Source organism: Mustela nigripes, chromosome 16 (assembly GCF_022355385.1).
Source record: "Mustela nigripes isolate SB6536 chromosome 16, MUSNIG.SB6536, whole genome shotgun sequence".
Taxonomy (NCBI): Eukaryota; Metazoa; Chordata; class Mammalia; order Carnivora; family Mustelidae; genus Mustela; species Mustela nigripes.
Genome location: NC_081572.1, coordinates 14588293 through 14614910, shown reverse-complemented (window position 1 = coordinate 14614910; position 26618 = coordinate 14588293). Strand labels below are relative to the sequence as shown.

The window sequence follows — 26618 nt, the reverse complement described above, 5'->3', positions numbered from 1 at the left end:
AGGGAGCCTGCTTCTCCCTCTCTCTACCTGCCTCTCTGCCTGCTTGTGATCCCTGTCTGTCAAATAAATAAATAAATAAAATCTTAAAAAAAAAAAGTGGTATAGTAGATGTACGCTTCTGCCTTTCAGAAGAAAAAAGTCCATTTTATTCTGAAGTTGGTGTTCTCAGTTAATGGAGTTGAGAAGATAGCATTCAACTTGTCCAAGGATTAAAACATTACACTTTTTTTCAAATACAAATAAATCTTTTGCTGATCACCAAACTCTAGCAAATAAGGAACATCATACTTTTCACTATTGTTTTAGCAGGGTGTCATAAAGCCACTCCTGTTGGGTGTAATTACCTCTCCCCTTTTATATCTTTTTTTTTTTTTTTTAAGATTTTATTTATTTATTTGACAGAGAGAGATTACAAGTAGGCAGAGAGGCAGGCAGAGAGAGAAGAGCAGAGCTCTCTGCCGAGCAGAGAGCCTGATGCTGGACTCGATCCCAGGACCCCGAGATCATGACCTGAGCCGAAGGCAGTGACCCAACCCACTGAGCCACCCAGGCGCCCCCTCTTTTATATCCTTAAAAAACATTCAAAATAAGTAGAAACATGAACAATAAGGATAAGGAATCTGAGATGATAAAGTTCAGTATTTCACCCATCCCACCAAAACCAACAGATCCTTTGTATAATACTTTAATAATTTTTAATAATAATTTTCATGTGCCTATTCCTATTGTACGGGGGAGTACCAATCAGTATTTTTCTTTGGTCTAAGTCTCATCTAAAGAAGTTTCAACTTCTAGTGCATGACAGGAAAAGGTTCTGTTACTAAGGAAACAGAAAGATATCACTGTTCCCCCAACCCACATTCCAAAGTACCCTGTCACATTGTGCAGATAAAGTTAAGAGAACCCTGAAAGGATCTACTTGGTTTCCATTGGGAGAAAGGAAAGCAAAAGAGAATAAAGCAAAAATGCACCACTTGGAGAACAGTCCCAGATGATACCTCACATGTTTAAAGTACTGTAGTTTATGAAAGAATTTCACACATGTTATATATGTCTTCGAGCTAACCTACCTGTGAGGTAGGAAGAAAACAGTTACTATCCTTACTTTGTAGGAAGAACAGAACAGAGAGTCAAAGAGTTTAGTGACTTGCCCAAAGTCAAGGGCTTAGTATTGACTTTGCTGGCACTACAGCCAGGTCTTTATCTTCCAGTCCAGTGCCTGTTTTGTCCTAAGGACCCATGCAATGCAGAAAAGGAGGGCTTGGTGGTTTTCCAATATGTGACAGTCAACAATATTCTCCTCTCTTACACGGTATAGATAATGGTGTCTTAACTAAGGAGGCAGACTTTGGAGAGAAGCCCATTAATAATATATAAACCTCTAAAAATACAAAACATTCTAAAAATAACTGGTAACAAACTAAAGGACTATTATCAAGGTCAATTCCTTTGAAGGAAAAGCATTTCAGTGCTGACTTCTTTTGAACAGAAAGAACGTTCCTTTAGGCTTAACTCCTTTTTTTTTTTTTTTAAGATTTTATTTATTTATTTGACAGAGATCACAAGTAGGCAGAGAGGCAGGCAGAGAGAGAGAGGAAGGAAAGCAGGCTCCCCACTGAGCAGGGAGCCTGATGCGGGGCTCGATCCCAGCACCCTGAGATCATGACCTGAGCCAAAGGCAGAGGCTTAACCCACTGAGACACCCAGGCGCCCCGGGGCTTAACTCTTGAAGGGCAACCCCAGAAAAGTAAAGGCGGCACTCTGAGATTTTTGTCAATTAGTTTAATGTATGTCCATAGGTAGTTCATATGAATGCTTAAATTACAAAATTAGCTGCCATGGTCCAAATGTGTGGGACTTTAAGAAAGCTTTTAATAATCAAAAGATAGCTAAGCATATCAACTTTGATTTCTAAAATGTATTTTAAACTTCGTAAAACAAGGCTAATTCTAGAATTATATAGCATTAAAGTAATTAAATCTTATGTTATTTTGTTATTTTAATAACTTAATTTCATGAACTGTTAAAAAAAAATATTACATTTGCAACTCCCAGTTTACACATTTCTGCATTAACTTAGAGAAAAATCCATGTGAAAAGTTTCCATGCAGTTACAAAGGCAGCAGCACATACTGCTTTCACAGCAATTTGTTATTGCCTCAGAACACACCTGCACATAAAGCATCAACAAAAAATATCCACCCACCCCTCTCCCACCAAAAAACCCAACCTTTTCCCATCCCCAGCAAAAATTACCTGGTACAAGCAGTGACTTAAAAAATGCTTTCTTAAGTAGGAAGCATTTATAAAATGCAGAGATCTGAACAAGCTAAATGCTCGTGCAGATAGATGGGCCTCTCCCCCAAGAGTTCCTCAAGAGGCAGAGAGAACTCTCAATAGTTTAGGAAAGCTCATTTTTAAAAGTGTATTTATGCATATTCATGGCTATTTCTTTGAAACAATATATCTAGCCTCAACTGTGAAAGAAATAAAAGCAGAAGGAAAAGCAAAGGGACGCGGCCATAACACAGAGAACAGAGCTTCTCTATGAACACACCCAATAGTTTGCAACAACCAAGAAAGAACAACATGTGTAACTTCACACAGACCACTGATCTGATCTAGGTGAAGCAGTTAATTTTTCATGCATTTGTTACTCAAGGAAAACGAACAACCACTTAAATACAGCATTCACATTGTCATTAGCTCATGGTATCTATCCGCTCAGGAAAAAACTGTGCTCCTGTACTACCTATCCTTAGAATTTTCCATGTACGTGTAAATATCCTAAACCCTATTAACACTGTCATCAGCACCTCCCACCTACAAAACATACACTGAACTACATTATGTTTTGAGTCCCTGAAATTTCAATACCACATGTAGTGTTCTAAATTTTACTGTTTTACAAAGTTAATGTACACACAGAAGAAAACACCAAGCAATGTGTATTGTGCAATTCCAATAGTTATTTGTGGAAACTTGGTTTAGAGTCAGTCTTTACAGCCTTGCAACTACCCAGTTTAAACAAAGAGCAACAATCTAATTATGTATCTATAAATTTCATGATATTTCTTCAAACATCAAAGCACTAAAAGCACTGATGATTCATGTTATAATTTTAAAAGTATTTTAAAACCACACAGATTCATGTATCATTCCTTTTATAAAGTAATCAAAATAATTTGGTTATCTGGAAGAGAATTACTGAAACAGAGTCCTTCCATTGCCTCTATAACCTCTGTAAAACTCCGAACCAAAACCAGAACAGGTGATGAAATAAGGATTTCTTAGTCACTTGGGAGTGTTTGGCCTTTAAGATGAGAAATGGACTGGTATTTTTTATGTTTCCCATGAATTCAGAGCTTACAGGTAGCATCAGGACTCTGGTCTCTATGATGATTCTACATGGCTTTCACTTTGATTTGTTTCATTTTCATTTGCTTCTTCTCTAATTTCTTTTGCTCACGTCTCAAGGCAGCTTCCTAGAGAAAGAAAGGGAATCCAAACTAAGCTCTAAGCACACATAGAAAAAAACAAAACTAGAACACTGCATATATTATTCAAAAACCTAGTCTATAGTCTATAACTTTCCAAAAGACAGTTATAAAAACTGCTAATATCTATGCTGGTTAATGAAAATTAGCTTAAAGTGAAGTAACGGTAACTAAAACCTCAAATTAGAAAGAAACTAAACACTACATTTAAGCAATTTTGTTATTCTGATTTTTCCTATACCCAGGAAACACTAACCCAACTTTCATCATAACATTTACATGTTATCTGCCAAGGATGTGTACTTCAGTTCAGAAATTAGGCTATTAATGGTGCATCTCTTCTTATAAGTGTAGACATTAAACCTGAGCACAATACTTCAGTGCATAAATATAAACAAACAAAAAAAATAGGATTCTCTAATTCTATAATCAAATTAAACATTTTATAAAACAAGATGCATTGGACCACAGGGCACATGTGCTGGCTTCTACTGAAATTCCTAATTTCTTTCAGTTAAGTGTTTGGCTTGAAAGATGAGAGTGGAACTTTCAAAATGGGATTGTGCTGGGGACAGGATAATTTATATCATTCTCCAGGATCACAGGCTTCATCTAACCTGGTTTGAGGAAGATGGATTATTTATTGTTCTTAATAGTGCTATCAACTAAGTAATAATGCCCCAAGTGCAGAGAAAATGCTAAACTTTTAAGCCTGTGTACATCCTACACAGAATTACCTTTACAGTCAATGATGCATAATTAGAAGTAATTATGTTACCGTAATTAGAAGGTGCCCTTCTAAGCCCTAGTTTTACCATTAAGCAGGGTAAGAAACATCGGTCTTACCTCCAGCCTGCGCTGTTTCTCAGGATCCTCCTCATTCATAATTCGCTCCTTCTCTGCTCTTTTCTTCTCCTCTCGCCGAGACTGTGCAGCTTCCTGTCTTTGCACATGTGTCAGCTTCAAGAAGTTTTCTTCTACTCGAGCTCGGTTTTTATCTGCTTTCTGTTTGCCCTTTTCCCCAAGAAACAAGACGATTTGTAAGAAATCCATTTCAATCAAACAGAACCAAGTCCCATTTAGGGACTTTTATAAAACTATTTCCATTTAGCACTTTGAGGTCAACTAGCAAAGATAAAATCGCTGAAATCATTGCTCTCTGACTCCCCCCGTGGGAAAACAACAATAAAAGGTGCCAACTTAAAATACAGGCTGTGGGTCTTACTTCTCTGTTGAGTCGGAACTTTTTGGCTTTATCAATAGAATAAATCACCATGTTCATCAAGGGTAGCAAAGCCTCCATATCCTTTGGGTAAGTGTTACCTGAGCCAGGCACTGGAAAACAAAGCCATTTTCCTATTGAGTTAATGGCAGCTAATCCTTCTGGGTCACCCAACTCTTTTTAAAAAAAATTAATTAATTAATTAACTAATCCCCCCACATTCCTTTTTTTGGTATTAATAGACTCCTTTCTCCAAGTGTCTTAGGCAGCTAAAAAGCAGCAGAAAATAGAAATTAAAATAAACAGAAGGATCTCTTATTGAAGAAACCCCAAAACCAACAAGCTGGCAGGCATGGGTGGGTTTTAATGTAGCTTTTTAGGGCTGTCATAAAGGAACAATATTCTCCTTAAGATCCTCTCACAGAAAATGAAGAACTTGGGCAAGACTACAGAACACTTACCATTAAATGTAAACAATAGGGTCCTCTTAGTGTCAGGTAGCTTTAAAGGCTGACCTTCCCTGTCATAAAAGAAAGGTTATTTAGAAAGAACATAAGAGAGATACTTCCCAGTCACGTCTATCACCCAATTCATTTAGATGAACAGATTCCTGCAGATAATCAGCACAGTATTTGGCTTGGCATCCCCAGTTACATATAATCTCAGAGCCTGAAGGAGCTTTACAGGTCCCTGGTCCACTTGTCTTATCTGATGGATACATTCCCAAGTGATCTTTATCCTATACCTGAACACCTCCAGTGCTGTTCCCTAGGCAGGATATATTCCTCTCACCTGGGGAGCCCGAATGAGCCTATATTTAAGTATGATGATTGTATTTTTAAAAATATTTTTGTTTATTTTGAAGGATTTTTATATTTTATTTCCAACTCCTACTCTATCTCCCTATAATGAAGCATCTTTATTTTTGAGTCAGGCTCAGAATTAATTTAGAAATGATCTACTATACCATATATAATTTAGTTCTGACTCACCAAAGATTCCTTTGTAATCTTTAACTATCGACCCTCCCTCTTTCCCTCACACATTAAAGGCTTCATGAATGTCACAACATGATACTTGGCCCACAGTGATATTATTAAGCAAGGCAAGGAATGCAACACTATCCACAGGAATAAGGTCCTGAATAATTCTGACATACAAATAAAATCCAGATTGGCTTTTAACTGTATTTAACTCCACAGATTATGTGAGAGAGACCCTTAACCGAAAATTTAGGTCAGAACCAATTCTACACCAAGGGTAAACTTAAATAAGTATGCACTCCTGAGATAGGATGTGATTTCAAGCAACAAATTTAAGCTCTGAATATGAATACTCAAATAATATTACTCTGAAGCCAGAAACTCTGCACATTGAGAGCATCTGATAATATACTAGAAAAGAATATAATCACCCAACTATTCAAAGAAGGAAGCCAAAAAGGCCATGAAATAAAATGCAGAGATCTGCAGTCAAACATAAAGCAAAATCACAGATTTGTATCATAAATTTAAAAGGGGAAAAAAAAAAACTTTGACTACAAAGGACAAAGAGATTAGCAATTGCATTTTCTTTAGTATCTGCCAACCTGTAAGAGTCTCATCTACCTCACTGAGTGGCTGATGCATCCATGTGGCGACACACTGCAAACGGGGGGCTTATCTCTTTGTCGCCCATAAATTTTCAGTTACCTTCATGACACATGCAGTCAAAGCGAAGGAAAGCTTAGAAAGCCTGTCATCAACTTCCCTCACTCATTTGTTAAGATAAATTGCAGAAGCACCTTGCAGGTGTTTCAACACAGAAAGCTAATGGGGATGGTTAATTTCAATATTTTTTTTTATCTCATACGTACTCTTGCATAATTTTTGGACCAGAGAACTGGTCTGAAAAATGAACGGATTCAATCTTGTCAGCATAGTGTGTAAGAAAGTGAACCATCTGAAATAAAGAAAAAAAAATTTTTTTAAAGTAGGGTTTGATGCATTTCCCTTTTTTCATAATGATAGTCACTCCTTAATCCTCCCTGATTTTTCACAACAGCATTAGGGTTAAAGCTTTTAAAAAATGAAATTTAGATAAGGGATCTCTCTAAATAGCACCTTTAGTCACACCAATGATCAAATTTCTTCTTAGTGAGCAGCTGAAATTATATCTCAAAATAATGTTCTAAACAAGAATGAATGCATGAAGATAAAACCTAAAATAATTTCAGGGGACTCTTCATAAACACATCACCTTGAACTTACATTAGAACTGTCTTTGAGCTACTCTGTACTTTTGTGATGCTAAGATATGCTGGCTGTTACCATTCTATAACCAACAGTAAGAAATGGTTCTCTATACATTTTTCCTCTTCTACACTAACTGAAGCTAGGAAAAAAATGGACTAAATGACATAGTGATAAGGATCAATGCTATAGTCCTTTTAGAAAAACATGAAAGCCATTAGCAATCCTAGGAATAAATTGCTCTTGATTCAGAGAGAAGTACTTGACTAAGCAAACTGTCTTTTGACAAGTTCATCCATTGCTTAAAGAACGTATTTTAATGTTTGTGTGGGAAAGGGATGGAGCAATGTCATAAAATGAAGAATGCTGTGCAATGTGACTTTTAGGGGGAGCGCCTGTAATTGCTATGGTCTGCAAATGTAGGTCTTCTGTTGCATTTACCTTTGTATCCATCATTCCTTCTGTGACTTCTCCCATCTCTGACAGGATGGCCAAGGAATCTGGCAGTCCATACTTTGCTCCAGACTTAGGTTTGTCACTACAAAACTCACTCTAGAGGAAGAAGTAATTGAAGGTAAGACATGATATTTTATTATACACAAACGTTTTTTCCTCAAGATAATATGTTCTGACCTATTTCAAAGTGGTGCTTAACAAGTCAAATGATATAATTAATTACCCTATGCTTTAGAGTTGAATGCCTATGTAATAAGGAGGAACAGTTCTACATGTATTGGAGTTGAAAACAGTGAGACATACCAGATCCTGCATCTCTTTCTGTAGTCGCACCAAGGCTTTCCGAGTGCCAACAGCAAATACATAGGTATCCATGTCTTCATCATTCATGGTTACTTTTATTTGCTTTAAAAACAACAACAAAACTCACCTGTTAGGTTCTGTGATAGGCAGAGTCCTATGATGACCCCCGAGAGTCCCACCCCCTGGTGTCTACATCCTCCCCTTGAATGTGAGAGGAAGCTGGGAGTGCAGTGGCTATCACTCCTGTGATTATGTGGTGTCATGTGGCAGAAGGCTGCTGAACAGATGACACTGAGTCAAAAGGGACTTTATCTAGGAATGACCCAATCAAGTAAGCCCTCAAAATGGTCTGCACCCTAGTTGAAGAAAAGACTTGAATTGGGAAAGGGCTTATGGGGGTGGGTGGGGGATGGAGACCATGTGCAAAGACTTCAGAATGGTCTCTAGGAGCTGAATAGTTTCCAGTTGGCAACAGTAAGAAAATGGGGACTTAAAACCATGGGGAGCTGACTTCTGTCAACAACCTGAATGACCTTAAAAAGAGGACCCCAGGCTCTCAAAATTCAAGTTGCTGAACATTTGGACTTGCTGGGAGGGCAGTGTATCCAGAGAGGGCCTGGAAGCCCTCTGCATACCACTCCCACTCCTATAACTTGCCTCTCTTCCATTTGGCTATTCCTGAATTGTACCCCGCCAATAAAAATGTTTTCCTGTGTTCTCGGAGCCATTCTAACAAACTACGGGACCCCAAAGAAGGGCCATGGGAACTCTTGATTTATAGCCCAGTAATCTCAGAAGTCCAAGACTTGCCTGAGACCTGCAAGTGGCATCTGAAGTGTGAACAGTCTTATGGAACTGAGACTTTAACCTGTGGAGTCTGGCCCTAACTCCAAGACAGATGTGAATTGAACTGAATTGTTGGACACACAGCTGGTATCTGGACAACCAGAGAACTGGCTCTTCATGTTGGAAAACACCACAGATAAACAGTTTTGAATATACCGCACTGGACCAGGAAGATAAAGTTATAAACCTCAAGAGTCTGGTATGATAAAACATTTGTCATCCTAACTATACTTAAAATGTCTGGGTCAAAAATTATCAGTATATAGAGGGCAGTGTTAAAGTAGGGAAATATAACAAAGACCTGGAAAGATGGCAGCTCTAAAAGGAAAGGTTTTCTGCTCTTTCATCACTGAGCAGAAGTTACACAAAACACCTAAACAAAACCCAGAAAAAGGACTGAAAAATACAGAGAATCGTGTTTGTTAAGGCTGTTTATCTTTGCAGAAAAAATAAGAGATAAAACAATGGCTGACTCAAGAAAAGATACTAAATCTACTTCAAGGAAGAACTGAAAATGATTAAAACAACACTCTAGGGGCGCCTGGGTGGCTCAGTGGATTAAGCCACTGCCTTCGGCTCGGGTCATAGTCTCAGGGTCCTGGGATCGAGTCCCGCATCGGGCTCTCTGCTCAGCAGGAGCCTGCTTCTCTCTCTCTGCCTGCCTCTCAGCCTGCTTGTGATCTCTGTCTGTCAAATAAATAAATAAATAAAAATCTTAAAAAAAAAAAAAAAAAAAAAAACCACTCTAAAGAGTAATTTCCACAAAAGGATAGCTGAAGAGGCATCAAAATCTCGTTTCCTACCTAATAAGACGGTATCTAGTAGGAGAAAGAATGACAGAGGACTCTTAACTGATGAGGCTTTAAAAATTAGTGGATTAAACCAACCATCAGTGGCCATATTAGAAAAATGAAAATAAGTAAAAGATATAGATTTGCAACTAAATATGAGGCCTTTAAAATAATAACATGAGTTTTGATCTAATGACATTTCTAAGTATCTAATCATATTACTAATACAGTATTTGTTAACCAAATATTACTTTGTATTTTGACACATATGTAGACATTTCTTTTCTTCTAGTTTATATAAAAGAAACTGTGTTTTTCAGTATATTTTGGTTTCTCATAGCAGTGGGAGCCAGCACAATTATTTGTTGAATGAATGAAAGGGGGGGGGGGGATTTGGCACTTCTGGCAAAGGACACAATTTGCAGATTAACCTGTTGATACAAATAAAGGGAAGAAGATACACAAAACAATAAGGTCCCCAGATCATGATTTGAACTTATTCAGCCCAAGATATATTACTTGAAGCAAAAAATATTTAAGAAACCCACCTTATTGTCAAAGATCAAAGCATTCACGAGGCACAGAGTGAGATGTGAGAGCAAACTGTGACAACTATTTTCCCCTCCATCATCCAGGCTGATTCAGCTAATTTACCTAGTGATAGAGTATTATCTCCTTCCCTACAAAAAAACACATGTTCCCTACTCTCCATGGTTGGTACACTAAGAAGAAGATAAGCCATCTAAACAGAAAAAGGTCTATTTTCGACAAGGGAGCCAAGTTGCTTCAAATTCAAACAATTCATCCAGGAATGGAATAAACTCTAAGAAGTTAAGAATTTAATCTATACAGAGAAAACCAGCAGGTAGAATACATACCACTTGATCACTCACTGGTCTCATCATCCGGGCCAGGACATTCAATAAGTCTTGTCTCTTGAGGAACTGAAAAAACAAAAGAATAGTTGCAACTCTTTTTTACTATAAAGAAAAGACCATGAAGGGAGAATCGAATATTTTAAGAAATATAATCTACATTTGCTAATTAGTAGAAAGATGATTTTTATATTTTATTTTTAGCTAAAAAAGAAAGGATGAGATAGTGAATTTGGATTTGGAATCACACTGGAAAACAATTAAGGAAGATACCCATTGTACCAGAAATTCCATACTTACTCTCAGCTGGATAAGCATCCCTTCACAGCATACTCGACCAGAACACCACAGGTTATAGATATGCTCATTCTCCTGGTTCAGCTTTCCTGTGCTTGTGGCTTCTTTGTTAGTTCCATCATCCCCTGGGGGTAAAACCACTTAATGTGATCTGCTGAAAATGTGGGGGCTTTACTATCTTACAGAACTCTCCTTTGGACATACAATAGATGGTCATCATTCCTTTTAATACTCTTTGTCTCCATCAAAAAACTATGGACTCTAGGGGTGCCTGGCTAGTTGAGTTAGTAGAGCATGGGACTCTTGAACTCCAGACTGTGTGTTCAAGCCCCACGTTGGGTGTAGAGATTACTGAAAAATGTAATCTTAAAAAAAATAATCACGGACTCTACTAGTATTACTTGTAGATAATGATGATTAGTTTGGAATATAAATTTCTCAAAAGTAGATACAAAATGGAGCAAAGTCAGTTTAAATGTCTCTATCAAAGGTTAGATAAAACAAAACTCCTTTGCAGTGAATAAAAAAATACCATTAATAAGAACTATTCATCGTTCCCTCCTATGTCTCCTATGGATTAACTTTAACCAAGTTTAGTTTTCCAACAGCAGCATGGTAATAGTGCTATTAAGAGTTGTATTTTAGATCGAGAACCAATCATTTCTTCCTTCATTTAATTCATTAAGTGTATAAAAGAAATTGTTCAATGACACAAGGTAAAGCAGACCAAAACACCAAATGAAAACATAAGGGGTAGTGGAAGGCATTAAAGGCTGTTCATTTTTTCCCCTAATTTCCAAGTCAAAAACGACCCTGAAATACTTTGGTACAGTGGAGAGAGCAAGCATGGACACTAAAAGCAGGCAGACTAGGTTCTAATATCATGGTTGCAATTTAATAGCTTAGACAAATTTTAATACTTCTGGACTTTTGTTCCTCCTTAAGAAAATAAAAACATATCCAACTGAGAGTATTGTTGCAAAGATTAAATAAGAAACAATGGGGGAGGAGTCAAGATGGCAGGGAAGTAGCAGGCTGAAACGATATCAGGTAGCCGGAGATCAGCTAGATAGCTTATCTAACCATTGTGAACACAAGCAACTCCAATGGGAAATCAAAGAGAAGAAGAGCAACAATTCTAGAAACAGAAAATCGATCACTTTCTGAAAGGTAGGACCTGTGGAGAAGTGAATCCAAAGTGACAGGAAGATAGACTGCGGGGGAAGGGGGCTGGCTCCCAGCAAGCGGCGGAGCAACGGAGCACAAAATCAGGACTTTTAAAAGTCTGCTGCATGGAGGGACATCGCTCCAGAGGCTAAATCGTGGGGAAGCCCATGTGGGGTCAGCGTAATCCCAGGTCCCGCGGGGTCACAGAAGGACCGGGCGTGTCTGAGTGTCGCAGAACTCGCAGGTATTAGAGTGGGGAAGCCAGCTACAGCGACAAAGCTGAGGAGTGAGCTCTCAGCTCGGGTTACCTTGAACCGGGCACAGGCTGGGTGAGCTCGGAGCACAGCCGGAGGCCAGGGAGACAAAATCGACCAAGCGCTTTTCGCCAAGCGCGAGCCATTGAGCACTTTTCTCCAAGCGCTGCCAGAGGCCAAGGAGACGGAACGATTGGGCACTCTTCTCTGAGGGCGCACTAAGGAGTGGGACCCGGAGTTCCCGGTTCCTCTGGGCCAGAGACTGGGAGGCCACCATTTTCATTCCCATCCTCTGGAACTCTACGGAAAGTGTTCAGGGAACAAAAGCTCCCGAAAGCAAACCCGAGCGGATTACTCAGCCCGGCCCCTGGTAAGGGTGGGGCAATTCCGCTTCCGGCAAAGACACTTGAGAATCACTACAACAGGCCCCTCCCCCAGAAGATCAACAAGAAACCCAGCCAAGACCAATGTGACCTACCAAGGAGAACAGTGATTTGTATTCCAGAGGAGGAGAAAGCAAATCTTTTCTGGACAAAATGACAAGACGGAAAAACTCACCACAAAAAAAAAAAAACAAGAGGCAATACCTAAGGCTGGGGACCTAATCAATACGGACATTGGTAATGTGACAGATCTAGAGTTCAGAGTGACAGATCTAGAGTTCAGAATGGCAATTCTCAAGGTTCTAGCTGGGCTCGAAAAAGGCATAGAAGATATTAGAGAAACCCTCTCTGGCGAGATAAAAGCCCTTTCTGGAGAAATAAAAGAACTAAAATCTAACCAAGTTGAAATAAAAAAAGCTATTAATGAGATGCAATCAAAAATGGAAGCTCTTACTGCTAGGATAAATGAGGCAGAAGAAAGAATTAGTGACATAGAAGACCAAATGTCAGTGAATAAGGAAGCTGAGCAAAAGAGAGACAAACAAATACTGGACCATGAGGAGAGAATTCGAGAGATAAGTGACACCATAAGACGACACAACATTAGAATAATTGGGATTCCAGAAGAAGAAGAAAGAGGGGAGCAGAAGGTATATTGGAGAGAATTATTGTAGAGAATTTCCCTAATATAGCAAAGGGAGCAAATATCAAAATCCAGGAGATGCAAAGAATGCCCCTCAAAATCAATAAAAATAGGTCCACACCCCGTCACCTGATAGTAAAATTTACAAGTCTTAGCGACAAAGAGAAAATCCTGAAAGCAGCCCAGGAAAAAAAGTCTGTAACATACAAGGGTAAAAACGTTAGATTGGCAGTGGACCTATCCACAGAGACCTGGCAGGCCAGAAAAAACTGGCATGATATATTCAGAGCACTAAACGAGAAAAACATGCAGCCAAGAATACTATATCCAGCTAGGCTATCGTTGAAAATAGAAGGAGAGATAAAAGGCTTCCAGGACAAACAAAAACTGAGAGACTTTGCAAACACCTAACCAGTTCTATAGGAAATATTGAAAGCAGTCCTCTTAATAAAGAGAGAACCTAGAAGTAGAAGATCAGAAAGAAACAGAGACAATATACAGTAACAGTCACCTTACAGGCAATACAATAGCACTAAATTCATATCTCTCAACAGGTACCCTGAATGTTAATGGGCTAAATGCCCCAATCAAAAAACACAGGGTTTCAGAATGGATAAAAAAACAAACCCATCAATATGCTGCCTATAAGAAACTCATTTTAGACCTGAAGACACCTCCAGATTTAAAGTGAGGGAATGGAAAACAATGCACCATGCTAATGGACATCAGAAGAAAGCTGATATATTATATCAGATATATATATCTGATCAGAAAGCTGATCCTTATATCAGATCAATTAGATTTTAAGCCAAAGACTATAATAAGAGATGAGGAAGGACACTATATCATACTCAAAGGGTCTGTCCAACAAGAAGACCTAACAATTTTAAAGATCTATGCCCCTAACATGGGAGCAGCCAACTATATAAACCAATTAATAACAAAATCAAAGAAATACATCGACAACAATACAATAATAGTAGGGGACTTTCCACTCACTGAAATGGACACATCATCTAAGCAAAAGATCAACAAGGAAATAAAGGCCTTAAATGACACACTGGACCAATGGACATCACAGATATATTCAGAACATTTCATCCCAAAATAACAGAATACACATTCTTCTCTAGTGCACATGGAACATTCTCCAGAATAGACCACATCCTGGGTCATAAATCAAGTCTCAACCAGTATCAAAAGATTGGGATCATTCCCTGCATATTTTCAGACCACAATGCTCTGAAGCTAGAACTCAATCACAAGAGGAAATTTGGAAAGAACCCAAATACATGGAGACTAAACAGCATCCTTCTAAAGAATGAATGGGTCAACCAGGAAATTAAAGAAGAATTGAAAAAATTCATGGAAACAAATGATAATGAAAACACAACAGTTCAAAATCTGTGGGACACAACAAAGGCAGTCCTGAGAGGAAAATATACAGCGGTACAAGCCTTTCTCAAGAAACAAGAAAGGTCTTAAATACACAACCTAACCCTATACCTAAAGGAGCGGGAGAAAGAACAACAAAGAAAGCCTAAACCCAGCAGGAGAAGAGAAATCATTAAGATCAGAGGAGAAATCAATGAAATAGAAACTAAAAAACAATAGAACAAATCAACGAAAGTAGGAGCTGGTTCTTTGAAAGAATTAGTAAGAATGACAAACCCCTGGCCAGACGTATCAAAAAGAAAAGAGAAAGGACCAAATAAATAAAATCATGAATGAAAGAGGAGAGATCACAACCAACACCAAAGAAATACAAACAATTATAAGAACATACTATGAGCAACTCTATGCCAACAAATTCGACAATCTGGAAGAAATGGATACATTTCTAGAGACATATAAACTACCACAACTGAACCAGGAAGAAATAGAAAACCTGAACAGACCCATAACCAGTAAGGAGATTGAAACAGTCATCAAAAATCTCCAAACAAACAAAAGTCCAGGGCCAGACGGCTTCCCAGGGAAATTCTAACATACATTTAAAGAAGAATTAATTCCTATTCTCCTGAAACTGTTCCAAAAAATAGAAATGGAAGGAAAACTTCCAAACTCATTTTATGAGGCCAGCATCATCCTGATCCCAAAACCAGACAAGGATCCCAACAAAAAAGAATTACAGACCAATATCCTTGATGAACACAGATGCGAAAATTCTCACCAAAATACTGGCCAAGAGGATCCAACAGTACATCAAAAGGATTATTCACCACGACCAAGTGGGATTATTCCAGGGCTGCAAGGTTGTTTCAACATCCACAAATCAATCAATGTGATACAATACATTAATAAAAGAAAGAACAAGAACCATATGATACTCTCAATAGATGCTGAAAAAGCATTTGACAAAGTGCAGCATCCCTTCCTGATTAAAACTTTTCAAAGTGTAGGGATAGAGGGCACACACCTCAATATTATCAAAGCCATCTGTGAAAAACCCACCGCAAATATCATTCTCAATGGAGAAAAACTGAAAAGCTTTTCCATTAAGGTCAGGAACACGGCAGGGATGTCAGTCATCACCACTGCTATTCAACATAGTACTAGACGTCCTAGCCTCAGCAATCAGACAACAAAAAGAAATTAAAGGCATCCAAATCGGCAAAGAAGAATTCAAACTATCACTCTTTGCAGATGATATGATACTCTATGTGGAAAACCCAAAAGGCTCCACTCCAAAACTGCTAGAACTTGTACAGGAATTCAGTAAAGTGTCAGGATATAAAATCAATGCACAGAAATCAGTTGCATTTCTTTACACTAACAACAAGACAGAAGAAGGAGAAATTAAGGAGTCAATTCCATTTACAACTGCACCCAAAACCATAAGATATCTAGGAATAAACCTAACCAAAGAGGCAAAGAATCTATACTCAGAAAACTATAAAGTACTCATGAAAGAAATTGAGGAAGACACAAAGAAATGGAAAAATGTTCCATGCTCATGGATTGGAAGAACAAATATTGTCAAAATGTCTATGCTACCTAAAGCAATCTACACATTTAATGCAATCCTTATTAAAATCCCCCCCATTTTTTCCAAAGAAATGGAAGAAATAATCCTAAAATTTATATGGAACCAGAAAAGACCTTGTATAGCTAAAGGAATCCTGAAAAAGAAAGCCAAAGTTGGTGGCATCACAATTCCGGACTTCAAGCTCTATTACAAAGCTGTCATCATCAAGACAGCATGGTACTGGCACAAAAACAGACACACAGGTCAACGGAACAGAATAGAGAGCCCAGAAATGGACTCTCAACTTTATGGTCAACCAATCTTCGATAAAGCAGGAAGGAATGTCCAATGGAAAAAAGACAGCCTCTTCAACAAATGGTGCTGGGAAAATTGGACAGCCACATGCAGAAGAATGAAACTGGACTATTTCCTTACACCACACACGAAACTGGACTATTTCCTTAAACCACACACGAAAATAGACTCAAAATGGATGAAGGGCTTCAATGTGAGAAAGGAATCCATCAAAATCCTTGAGGAGAACACAGGCAGCAACCTCTTTGACCTCAACCGCAGCAACTTCTTCCTAGGAACACCGCCAAAGGCAACAGAAACAAGGGCAAAAATGAACTAAGGGGATTTCATCAAGATCAAAAGCTTTTGCACAGCAAAGGAAACCGTTAACAAAACCAAAAGACAACTGACAGAATGGGAGAAGATATTTGCAAACCACATACCAGATAAAGGGCTAGTATCCAAAATCTATAAAGAGCTTAGTAAACTCAACACCCAAAGAACAAATACTCCAATCAAGAAATGAGCAGAGGACAGGAACAGACATTTCTGCAAAGAAGACATCCAGATGGCCAACAGACACATGAAAAAATGCTCCATATCACTTGGCATCAGGGAAATACAAATCAAAACCACAATGAGATACCACCTCACACCAGTCAGAATGGCTAAAATCAACAAGTCAGGAAATGACAGATGCTGGCGAGGATGTGGAGAGAGGGGAACCCTCCTACACTGTTGGTGGGAATGCAAGCTGGTGCAACCACTCTGGAAAACAGTGTGAAGGTTCCCCAAAAACGTGAAAATAGAACTACCCTATGACCCAGCAATTGCACTACTGGGTATATATCCTAAAGATACAAATGTGGTGCTCTGAAGGGGTACGTGCACCTGAATGTTTATAGCAGCAATGTCCACAATAGCCAAACTATGGAAAGAACCTAGATGTTCATCAACAGATGAATGGATAAAGAAGATGTGGTATATATATACAAGGGAATACTATGCAGCCATCAAAAGAAATGAAATCTTGCCACTTGTGACGACGTGGGTGGAACTAGAGGGTATTATGCTTAGTGAAATAAGTCAACCGGAGAAAGACAACTATCATATGATCTCCCTGATATGAGGAAGTGGAGATGCAATGTTGGGTGTTTGGGGGGTAGGAAAAGAAAAAATGAAAGAAGATGGGATCAAAAGACTCAATCTCAAAAAACAGACTGAGGGTTGCTGGGGGGAGGGGGGACGGGAGAGGGTGGTGGGGATATTGACATTGGAGAGAGTATTTGCTACAATGAGTGCTGTGAAATGTGCAGACCTGGCAATTCACAGACCTGCACCCCTGGGGATAAAAATACATATGTTTATTAAAATAAATTAAAAAAAACAAGAAACAATGTATGCAAAGAACCTAGCATAACACGGAAACAGTCAGCGGAAGAGCTGAGATGGATACTTGCTTACTAAAAGTAAACAATGTGTGAAAGGCCAAACTGAGGCGCTTACTCCCTACACTACCCACATACAGGGCTTCCTCTAAGGTCCTTCAGTGCATACCTTTTCAGTGGATCCAAAACTAAAGTTCCCAGAATGTGAGGAAATTCTAAAGGATTTCTAATTTCTTTTTTTTTTTTAAGATTTTATTTATTTATTTGACAGAGAAAGATCACAAGTAGGCAGAGAGAGGGGGAAGCAGGCTCCCCAGTGAGCAGAGAGCCAGATGCAGGGCTTGATCCCAGGACCTTGAGATCATGATCTGAGCCGAAGGCAGACACTTAACCCACTGAGCCTCCCAGGCGCCCCAAGGATTTTTAATTTCTAAATGATGAAATGAAAGCATTTATCAAGATACCTGAAATGCCAAAATTCCTTTTTTCCAGGCAGACTTCTATCAACTTGTTTTATTTTTATTTATTTATTTTTTTTTTTAAAGATTTTATTTATTTACTTGAGAGAGAGAGACCGTGAGAGAGAGCATGAACGAGGAGAAGGGCAGAGAGAGAAGCAGACTCCCCATGGAGCTGGGAGTCCGATGCGGGACTCGATCCCGGGACTCCAGGATCATGACCTGAGCTGAAGGCAGTTGTCCAACCAACTGAGCCACCCAGGCGTCCCTATCAACTTGTTTTAATAGCACTAATTATCTCATTCCAATCAGAAGAGGTTAATCAATAACTGCTAACTGGCAATTACTGATTAATGAAAAATTAGAAGATTACTTTATAGATGCAATTAATCCACTACGTGAGACCTAATAAAAACGGAATCCTTCCTAAGAGGAAAAAAAAGGATCCTCTTCCGCAGTGCATGAAAGCAGTTAGATGCTTATATTGAGGAGAATAAACAGTTCTTACCAGGTGGCGATCAGGCATGCAGCTGGATTTATATTAGCCTAACTTACCTACTAAGGTAAAGTTGCTCTCCAAAAGCTCTCTATGAGTATTAAACCAGGCTTGAGCAAGACGGCTGTTTTTATTCTTCCCAATGATATAATTCATGATATAGGCGAGCAGACCAGTCACCATCAAAATTTCTAGATAATAACTCTCCCAGCTGTTCTGGAGGTGTGCAGGCACCTAAAGATGAACAATCATTCCACTTAATGTTGGGTGAGGTTGAAGGATGGAGTCTAACTCATGGGATAAAGAGGAATAAGGGAAGTGGATAATTTAGGTAACTGTCACTGAATATGGTTATACATTGAAAAATATGCCCATTTTGGTCAGCTTTTGGCAAGACTCTTTAAGGAAATGTTAGGACAATCAAATGGAATGAAAAACTGGAAAGCCCTTTCTATTAACTTGATTCTGAGTCCTACCAACCAAATAAACTCAGTTTCCAGTCTCTTCATCATTCCTTGATAAATACAACTAGAAGACTAGAAAAAAAAAATAGGGCTTGCTTCTCTAGGTGTGGAGTTTTATCATTAGAATTGATGTCAAATTCTCACTATTACATCAACACCAGCTACATGTCACTAATTATATTTCTGGGATTAATAACAGCCAGATATTTTGTTGGTTAGTCTGGAATTCAGAATCCGGTATACCTACATCAACAATTGTTATTGGGTCTTTATTTTTGCTAGAAGAAGTATCTGGTTTGTCTTCATAACCTTCAAATTCTTCATCATCATATGGCTCACTCTCTGTATCTCCCTCCTACAAAAAGCAGGAACAATCTGTTTTCCCCTACAAAGGTGCCCAGCAATTGCATCTCATTTTTGTAGGCAACATTTGTAGAGGAAAACAAAACATGTAAGTAGCAGCACAGAACACAGAAATATTACATATTTGTAACAAATGCTAACTCTCCATGCATTTGAACTGACACAATTCCCACCCACACACAGGATCCATTCTCCACCCCTTTCAACCAGGGTCTCCATAGAGAAGAAAAATACAATTCATTCTTCTATCAATGTAAAAGATGGAACATACCACAAAACATCTAGAACTCTGCCTACTGAACAAAAGTGAAGATAGCAGAGAGTAAAGATCTCCTTAGATCTGGGTGTTACTTTTAATGTCTGGAGAAAGTGCCAGTTACAAATCTTCACATCCTTCCACTTTCCAAAATCAAGAAAAAGAACCTCACCTGGGTATCTGTATCTTCAAAATCTCCCTCTTGGTTTTCATCCTGCCCTTCTAACTCCACAGTGGTCTCGTCTTCATCATCTTCTGTTGTTATCACCCGCTGAGGATTTTCAGTAACAGAATCTTCTGTGACATCCTCAAATTCAGCAAAGTCATTATCATCATATTCTACTATGTCTTCTTCATCCTCAAAATCATCAAACTTGGCTTCAGAGACACTCCCGAACACCAAAAGGACAACACAGAAAGCAAGGAAGGCTTTCATTGCACCTAAAAATGAGTTAAAAAAATGAACCAAAACGCTAAACAGACAGCTATTCTTCTAAACATACCAATCAAATTTTGTAAATAGTTAAAAAATAAATCTGTGACCCTCTTGCTTTTAAAAATTTAATAATTCATTTCAGATAGCATTATATAAAGAGCAGTGAGGTAAGGGGCAGGAGGACTGGGTTCTAGTCTGGACTCTGTCACTAGTTATCTGTGAGATCTTGGATAAGTCATTTAATTTCTTTGGTTTCTTTTTTTATTATTGTTATTTTTTGTGGATTTTTTTTTTTAAGATTTTATTTATTTGTCAGAGAGAGAGAGTGAGCAGGAGCACAAGAAGGGGGAAAAACAGGCAGAGAGTAAAGCAGGCTACCCACAGAGCAAGGAGCCCGATGTGGGACTTGATCCCAGGATCCTGGGATCATGACTGGAGCCGAAGGCAGATGCTTAACCTACTGAGCCACCCATATGTTCCTTTAGGTTGATTTCCATTAACACTATGTATTAATCCTAAGCATTTAGGAAGTGGGAAGTAGTATAATGAAATAACAAAATGCAACTGTTTATCTATTAGCAATCATTCGTGAATAGAAAAAACCTTTCATCCTTAGGTCAACTTTGTGTGTGATATATGAACATCATCATCATCAAAGCAAACATTTAAGATACAAAAGTTCTAGGCCCTGTCCTAAAGGCTTTATAAGAAGCCACTAACTTAATCCTCATAACAACCTTCTGAGAAAAGTAGCATTAACATCTCCGTTTCACAGATAAGTAAAATGAAGCACAGAGATGCTAAGTAATACTGATACCAAGTGGCACAGAGCTATGATTTGAAACCAGTTATTCCCCCAGAATCCCTACTGTGAACCACTTCTCAACCTGCTTCTCAACTGTAAGCCAGTGCTGTGATTTCACATCACTTAAAGTAGTAATTTTTTTCTAACAAAATTGTTCCTAGTGTACATGATGGAATTAAATACATCAGCATTTCACAGCTTTCTGAAAAGAACACTAGGTATTCCACGATCTAAAAAAGTTTCCAAACCAACAAATATAATGAAATCAGATCTGTGACAAAAATGTGCCAAACGATATGAAAACATAGATGACAATGAAATCATCATACCAAACAGGTTAAGACATTACCCAAAAAAGGGAGTACCTGTGATCTAGAGTTTGAAGAGTACTTAAGAGTTAAACCATCAAATCTATTTAGGCTGTATTTCTAGTCCTCCCCTCTCATCTAAACACCAGCCTTATAGCACCAATTGTGTAACAGACATGTCCAGTTCTGTGCTCTACACACTTTTCTGAATAGGGTCAAATAATAAATATTTTAGGCTTTGTGTACAACATACTGTTCTCCATTACATGTTCTTTTTTAAAACAACCCTTTAAAAATGTAAAAACCATTCTTAGTTCATACACTATACAAAGACAGTCTGTCTTTCAGGCTACAGTCTGCTAACCACTGCCCTACAAACATCTCAAAATTAACAGATACCTAAATTTCTCTATCTCTATGTTAACATCAATCCCATTTTTCCAGTTTTACTTGTTGAAAAGAGCAAGATATCTACTTTCTCATTTCCTTTTCTCCTTCATATCTAATCAGACATCAAATCCTTGTGTTTCCTTGTTTGGTTCCCAAAGCCACCATGACAATCCAAGTTATCAACACCTGCTGAAGAATCAGTGTTATCTTAAATGGTCTCCCCATCTCAATTCTCTCCCTATTCCCTACTTCTTTTTTTTTTTTTTTTTTAAGATTTTATTTATTTATTTGACGGAGAGAGATCACAAGTAGGCAGAGAGGCAGGCAGAGAGAGAGAGAGGGAAGCAGGCTCCCCGCCAAGCAGAGAGCCCGATGTGGGACTCGATTCCAGGACCCTGAGATCATGACCTGAGCCGAAGGCAGCGGCTTAACAACTGAGCCACCCAGGTGCCCCGACCCTACTTCTCTTCCCCAAAAAAACACACTGCCTTTCTAAAACACAACTTTTGTTACGTAAGAATTCAATAACCATGAAAGGCTAACCAATTCCTACAGAGTATTATAAATTCTTCTGGCTCTCGCTGCTTTCCATAAGATGATCCTACTATATCTAATCAAATGTACCCTCACTGAACACATCATCACATCAAATACTATGCCAACAGAAGGAAAATATCATAAATTTGCATGATACTTTTGCTTCAAGATGTGTTACTGAAAGTATTACTTGTGATAGTAAAAAATTTGAAACTGTGGGGTTAAACTGTGGGTACATACAAAAAAACAAATTTATTTTTTGTCCATTAAAAATTGTTACAAATGAATTAAGAACCCCTCTTGTTTTAGAAGCAAATACACAACAACAAAAAGGTTTAGAAGGATGTGTATCATAGTAGTTACTTTGTATGGTAAGATAATGGGCATTTTGCCTTTACTTCTTAATTTTTCTATGATGTGCTTTTGTAAAAAGTTCTTTAAAAAAATAAGGGATACCTGGGTGACTCAGTTGGTTAAGCATCTGCCTTTGGCTCAGGTCATGATCCAGAGTCCTCGGATTGAGTACTACATCTGGCTCCTTGCTCAGCAGGGAGCTAGCATCCCCCTCTGCCTGGCACTCCTCCTGCTTATGCGCACGTGCACACTCTCTCTCTCACACATAAATAAAATCTTTTTTTTTTTTTAAGATTTTAATTTATTTATTTGACAGAGAGAAAGATCACAAGTAGGCAGAGAGAGAGGGGAAACAGGCTCCCCACTGAGCAGAGAGTCCTAGATCCAGGACCCTGAGATCATGACCTGAGTTGAAGGTAGAGGCTTAACCCACTGTGCCACCCAGGCGCCCTGCCCCAAATGAAATCTTTAAAAATAAAAAATAAAACAAAAAAAGCATGGTTTCTGTGCTCAAGAAGAGGTGCTGCAGACTATGGGATAGCTATAGCACAGAGCCCTGGTATCTTAGAAGTCTGGTAAAATGGAGCATTGGGTTTATAGACCCAAGTCAGGGAAATTAGGCTAGGAAGGCAAGCAAGAGCCAGATCATGCGATCCTTACTTAAATACCACACGAAGAAGTTTGGGTGCTTAGAATCAACTAAGAGTTTAGGTAGGAGAATGGCACTTTCAGATTTGCAAATTAACCCTGATAACTCATATGTAAGGTGAACTGGATTTCAGGTGGAATGTACCTGAGACAGGAAAAGTAAAAGTGGCTGAGATAGTTAGGTAAGAGATAAAACAAGACTGAACTGGCAATGCTATTGGGGATGAACAGGAAAACAACTTGACATTACTAAGAATTATACTGGTCAGCATAAAGTGACTGGATATAGGAATGTGGGAAAGGAAGATCTGGGTGATTCTAAGTTTTGGCTTGAATCATAACTGAACAAAGTCATCTTTGAGATAAAGAACAAAGGAGGAAAATTGTTGGGGGGGGGGGGATAAATTAAATTTAGTACCTGTTGAAAAGTTTGGAGTGTTTTCAGGTGTAGTATGTTAGATGATTAACATTTACCTCTTGATTTTCACAAACTCCCTATAAAAAGGAATTATTACCTATTTACAGAGGGAGAAAAGGAAGTGGTTTGAAACAGAAGTCTGGAGTTCAGGACAGAAGCCCAACTAAGATAGAAATAGAGAGGATGCCAGAATAGATGAGCTCCCCAAAGAGTATTAAGAATTAGGTTAAAAAACAAACACCAAAACTCTTGAAACAAATAACAAATAACAGCTAAGAGGTGGGCATAATGGGAAGAACTGGAATGGGAAACTAAGAAGGAATGGTTAGCAAAAAAAATGGGGGCACCTGGGTGGCTCAGTCAGTTAAGGGTCTGCCTTTGGCTCAGGTCATGAGCCCAGGGTCCTGGGATGGAGTCCTGTGTCAGGGTTTCTGCTTGGAGGGGAGCATGCTTATCCTTCTCCCGCTGCCTGCCGCTCTGTATGCTTGTACTGTCTCTCTCTCTGTCAAATAAATGTAATATTTTTTAAAAAATTTTAAAAAAGAGTAGATGTTAAAAAGTTCTCATCACAGAGGAAAAAAAACGAAAAAAGAGAAAGAAAAAAAAGAAGGGACTCTTGTCAAAGTGGTATTATAGAAGTCAAAGGAGAAGCATATTTCTAAGATGGAAAAGAACTCAGTTTCAATTGCTGCAGAAAGTTCAAGCAAAACATGGACCAGAAATTTCCAAATACTTGTAACAAAATCACTATTGGCAACTGCAAGGAAGTGGTCAAAATGAAAGCCAGAATGCGGGGATTGAGCGAGGTGAGTGGGTGGTAAAGGGAGTGAGCACTACTCTTTCAAGGTGCTCTGGGATAGTGAATATTCTGTATCTCATATTTATATAACACTGTAGACTCTTAAAGGAATCAGTTCACTATCAAAGGCTATTGCCCAATACCTTGCAATCCATGGCTGATCAAGAAATATAGTTAAAATTAGGGGCACCTGGGTGGCCCAGTAGGTTAAGTGTCTGCCTTCTGCTCAGGTCATGGTCCAAGGGACTGGGCTCCCTGCTCAGTGGGGAGTCGGCTTCTCCCCCTGCCCCGCCCCGTGCTCATGCATTCTCTCTCTCTCAAATAAGTAAATAAATCTAAAAATGAAAGAAAAAAATGTACTTAAAATTGAACGAAATTAATAAAATTTGAAAGGCACAAATAATGTGAGAAATGCCATAAAAGACAGGCCAACGGCATATCCTTTCCAATATCTGGTCTTGGAGGTTAGCACCAGGTTAACAGTAACCTTAAAGAGGTTTGTGATATGTCTCCAAATATCTCTAGTTCCTTTAATAATCTTTTATTATAGTTAAAAGTGGAAGAAATGTGAAAAAGAGCACATATTTTGGTTGAGTTACATTTGGTTTAAAACATCAGCAGTACCATTTACGAGCCATATGATCTTGTACTAATTACTTAAAATTCCCTGTTCCCCACATACCTATTCACTATTTGCCTCATAAGGATGTAGCTGGTATTACAGGAGATATGTGCCGGCATATAAAAGGCATTCAATAAATATTATTTCTCCTTACTTCCTTCAAGGCCTGTGCCTATGAACACCCTTTAAGATTTAAAAAACTTAATTCTTAGAGCTTCCCTGTCCAAATCTCAATCTTATACTTTTTCAAATAGAAGCAAATAAAGATTAACATTGGCACAGACAACTTGAATAACTGCAAAAAAGTCATCATTTCAATCACAACTTCCAGTTAGAATGTTCACATCATAGAAACATTTCTAAGATAACTCAGCACTGTACCACAGCTTCTTCAAGGTTATTTGGGTTAAAGTTATCCAAGCCACTTATATCTTGGCCTTCCTTCTGAGAAGTTTCTCTGCTGCACCTGTCATCTCATTTTTCAAAGGCACAACTCCCTGCCAGGCCTCCCAGTCTTGAGAGTCCTGGGGCAGGGAACACAAGCACTAACAGGTCTGGTTTAGTTATCTCCCTAGCTCACTGGGTGGTCTCTGGGTAACTGGGTCTGTACTTAAAAATCTGAAGAGGAATAAGTGGGGGAAATCATTCCTTTTTGTCATTTTATTATTTTTTTAAAGATTTATTTGTCAGAGAGAGTGCGAGCGCACAGGCAGGCTCCCTGCTGAGCAAGGAGCCCAATGTGGGACTCTATTCCAGGATGCTGGGATCCTGACCTGAGCCGAAGGCAGCCGCTTAACACAGAGCCACCCACGCGTCCACTTGTCATTTTAGATTAGGCCTTTCTGACAACTACCAGACTACCAGACTTTTGAAAAACATGTAGATATTTTCCTGTCTCCTTACACCCCTCGGATACAAACGGACTCATGTCAGAAAGCTTCCGAGAAAAGCAGCCAGAGGTTGTTGCTTCTGTTAAGCCACTGGGGTCTAGTCTTTCCCACCATGGAGAATCAATTCATCCTAACGGTTATACTCCATTCTTCCTGTTGCACCCTGTAGCTTCCTGTAACTTTGCCCTTCTAGCTGGCATTTGCCCGTAGCTCTGCAGGCAAGTTCTCAAAAACGTCAAAATCACCCCAACCCCGAAGACCAAGAGAAAATGGGCCTTGGGGTGGACGAAGTTTGTTTTCTGTTTTTAAGAAGGCCAGGAGAGGTGAGAAGGCGCGATCCATGTCACCCCGGGCCTGACTTAGTGGGGCTGGGTGGGAAACGGGACCTGCCTAGGCCACGCAACTTAAAAGTCACTGGTCGGCCTGGCTGGGCCCCACCGACTAACGCGTCATGGCCCGTTTCGTACCTGAACTGCGGCTAGAACCCGGCCCAGCGCTCCTGCAGCCGCCGCTTCTAGGACCGGCTGCCACTTAAGCGGTCACCGCGATTTTCCTGCCCCCGATCTCTCTAGGACGCAGTCGAACTAGGTAGCTCAGTCACGCTAAGCCACTCTTCACGTAGTCTCCGCCATCCGTTACGTAGAATGCGTGCGGACTGTCCGCGCTTGCGCGCGGCGGAGGGGGGGGGGGGTGGCGGGCCGCGGCCTCGGGAACCGCGCGAGACCTCCTCCTCCCCCGCCCAGCGGAGGCAAGGTGGGG

At 39.2% G+C, this 26618-nt stretch overlaps 1 protein-coding gene across 1 annotated transcript; it reads right to left on the bottom strand.

Moving 5' to 3' along the window:
• Positions 1-1762: 1762 nt before the first annotated feature.
• CCDC47 (coiled-coil domain containing 47) lies at positions 1763-26523 on the bottom strand. The gene is made up of 13 exons (XM_059380503.1): positions 26327-26523; positions 19825-20093; positions 19281-19388; positions 18629-18803; positions 10522-10643; positions 10225-10290; positions 7710-7811; positions 7392-7502; positions 6575-6660; positions 5181-5239; positions 4723-4832; positions 4344-4511; positions 1763-3485 (listed from the first exon to the last, which is right to left on the bottom strand). Exons 2-13 carry the CDS (start codon positions 20086-20088, stop codon positions 3405-3407), a joined length of 1452 nt encoding a protein of 483 aa, XP_059236486.1. The 5' UTR covers positions 20089-20093; positions 26327-26523; the 3' UTR covers positions 1763-3404.
• Positions 26524-26618: the final 95 nt, after the last annotated feature.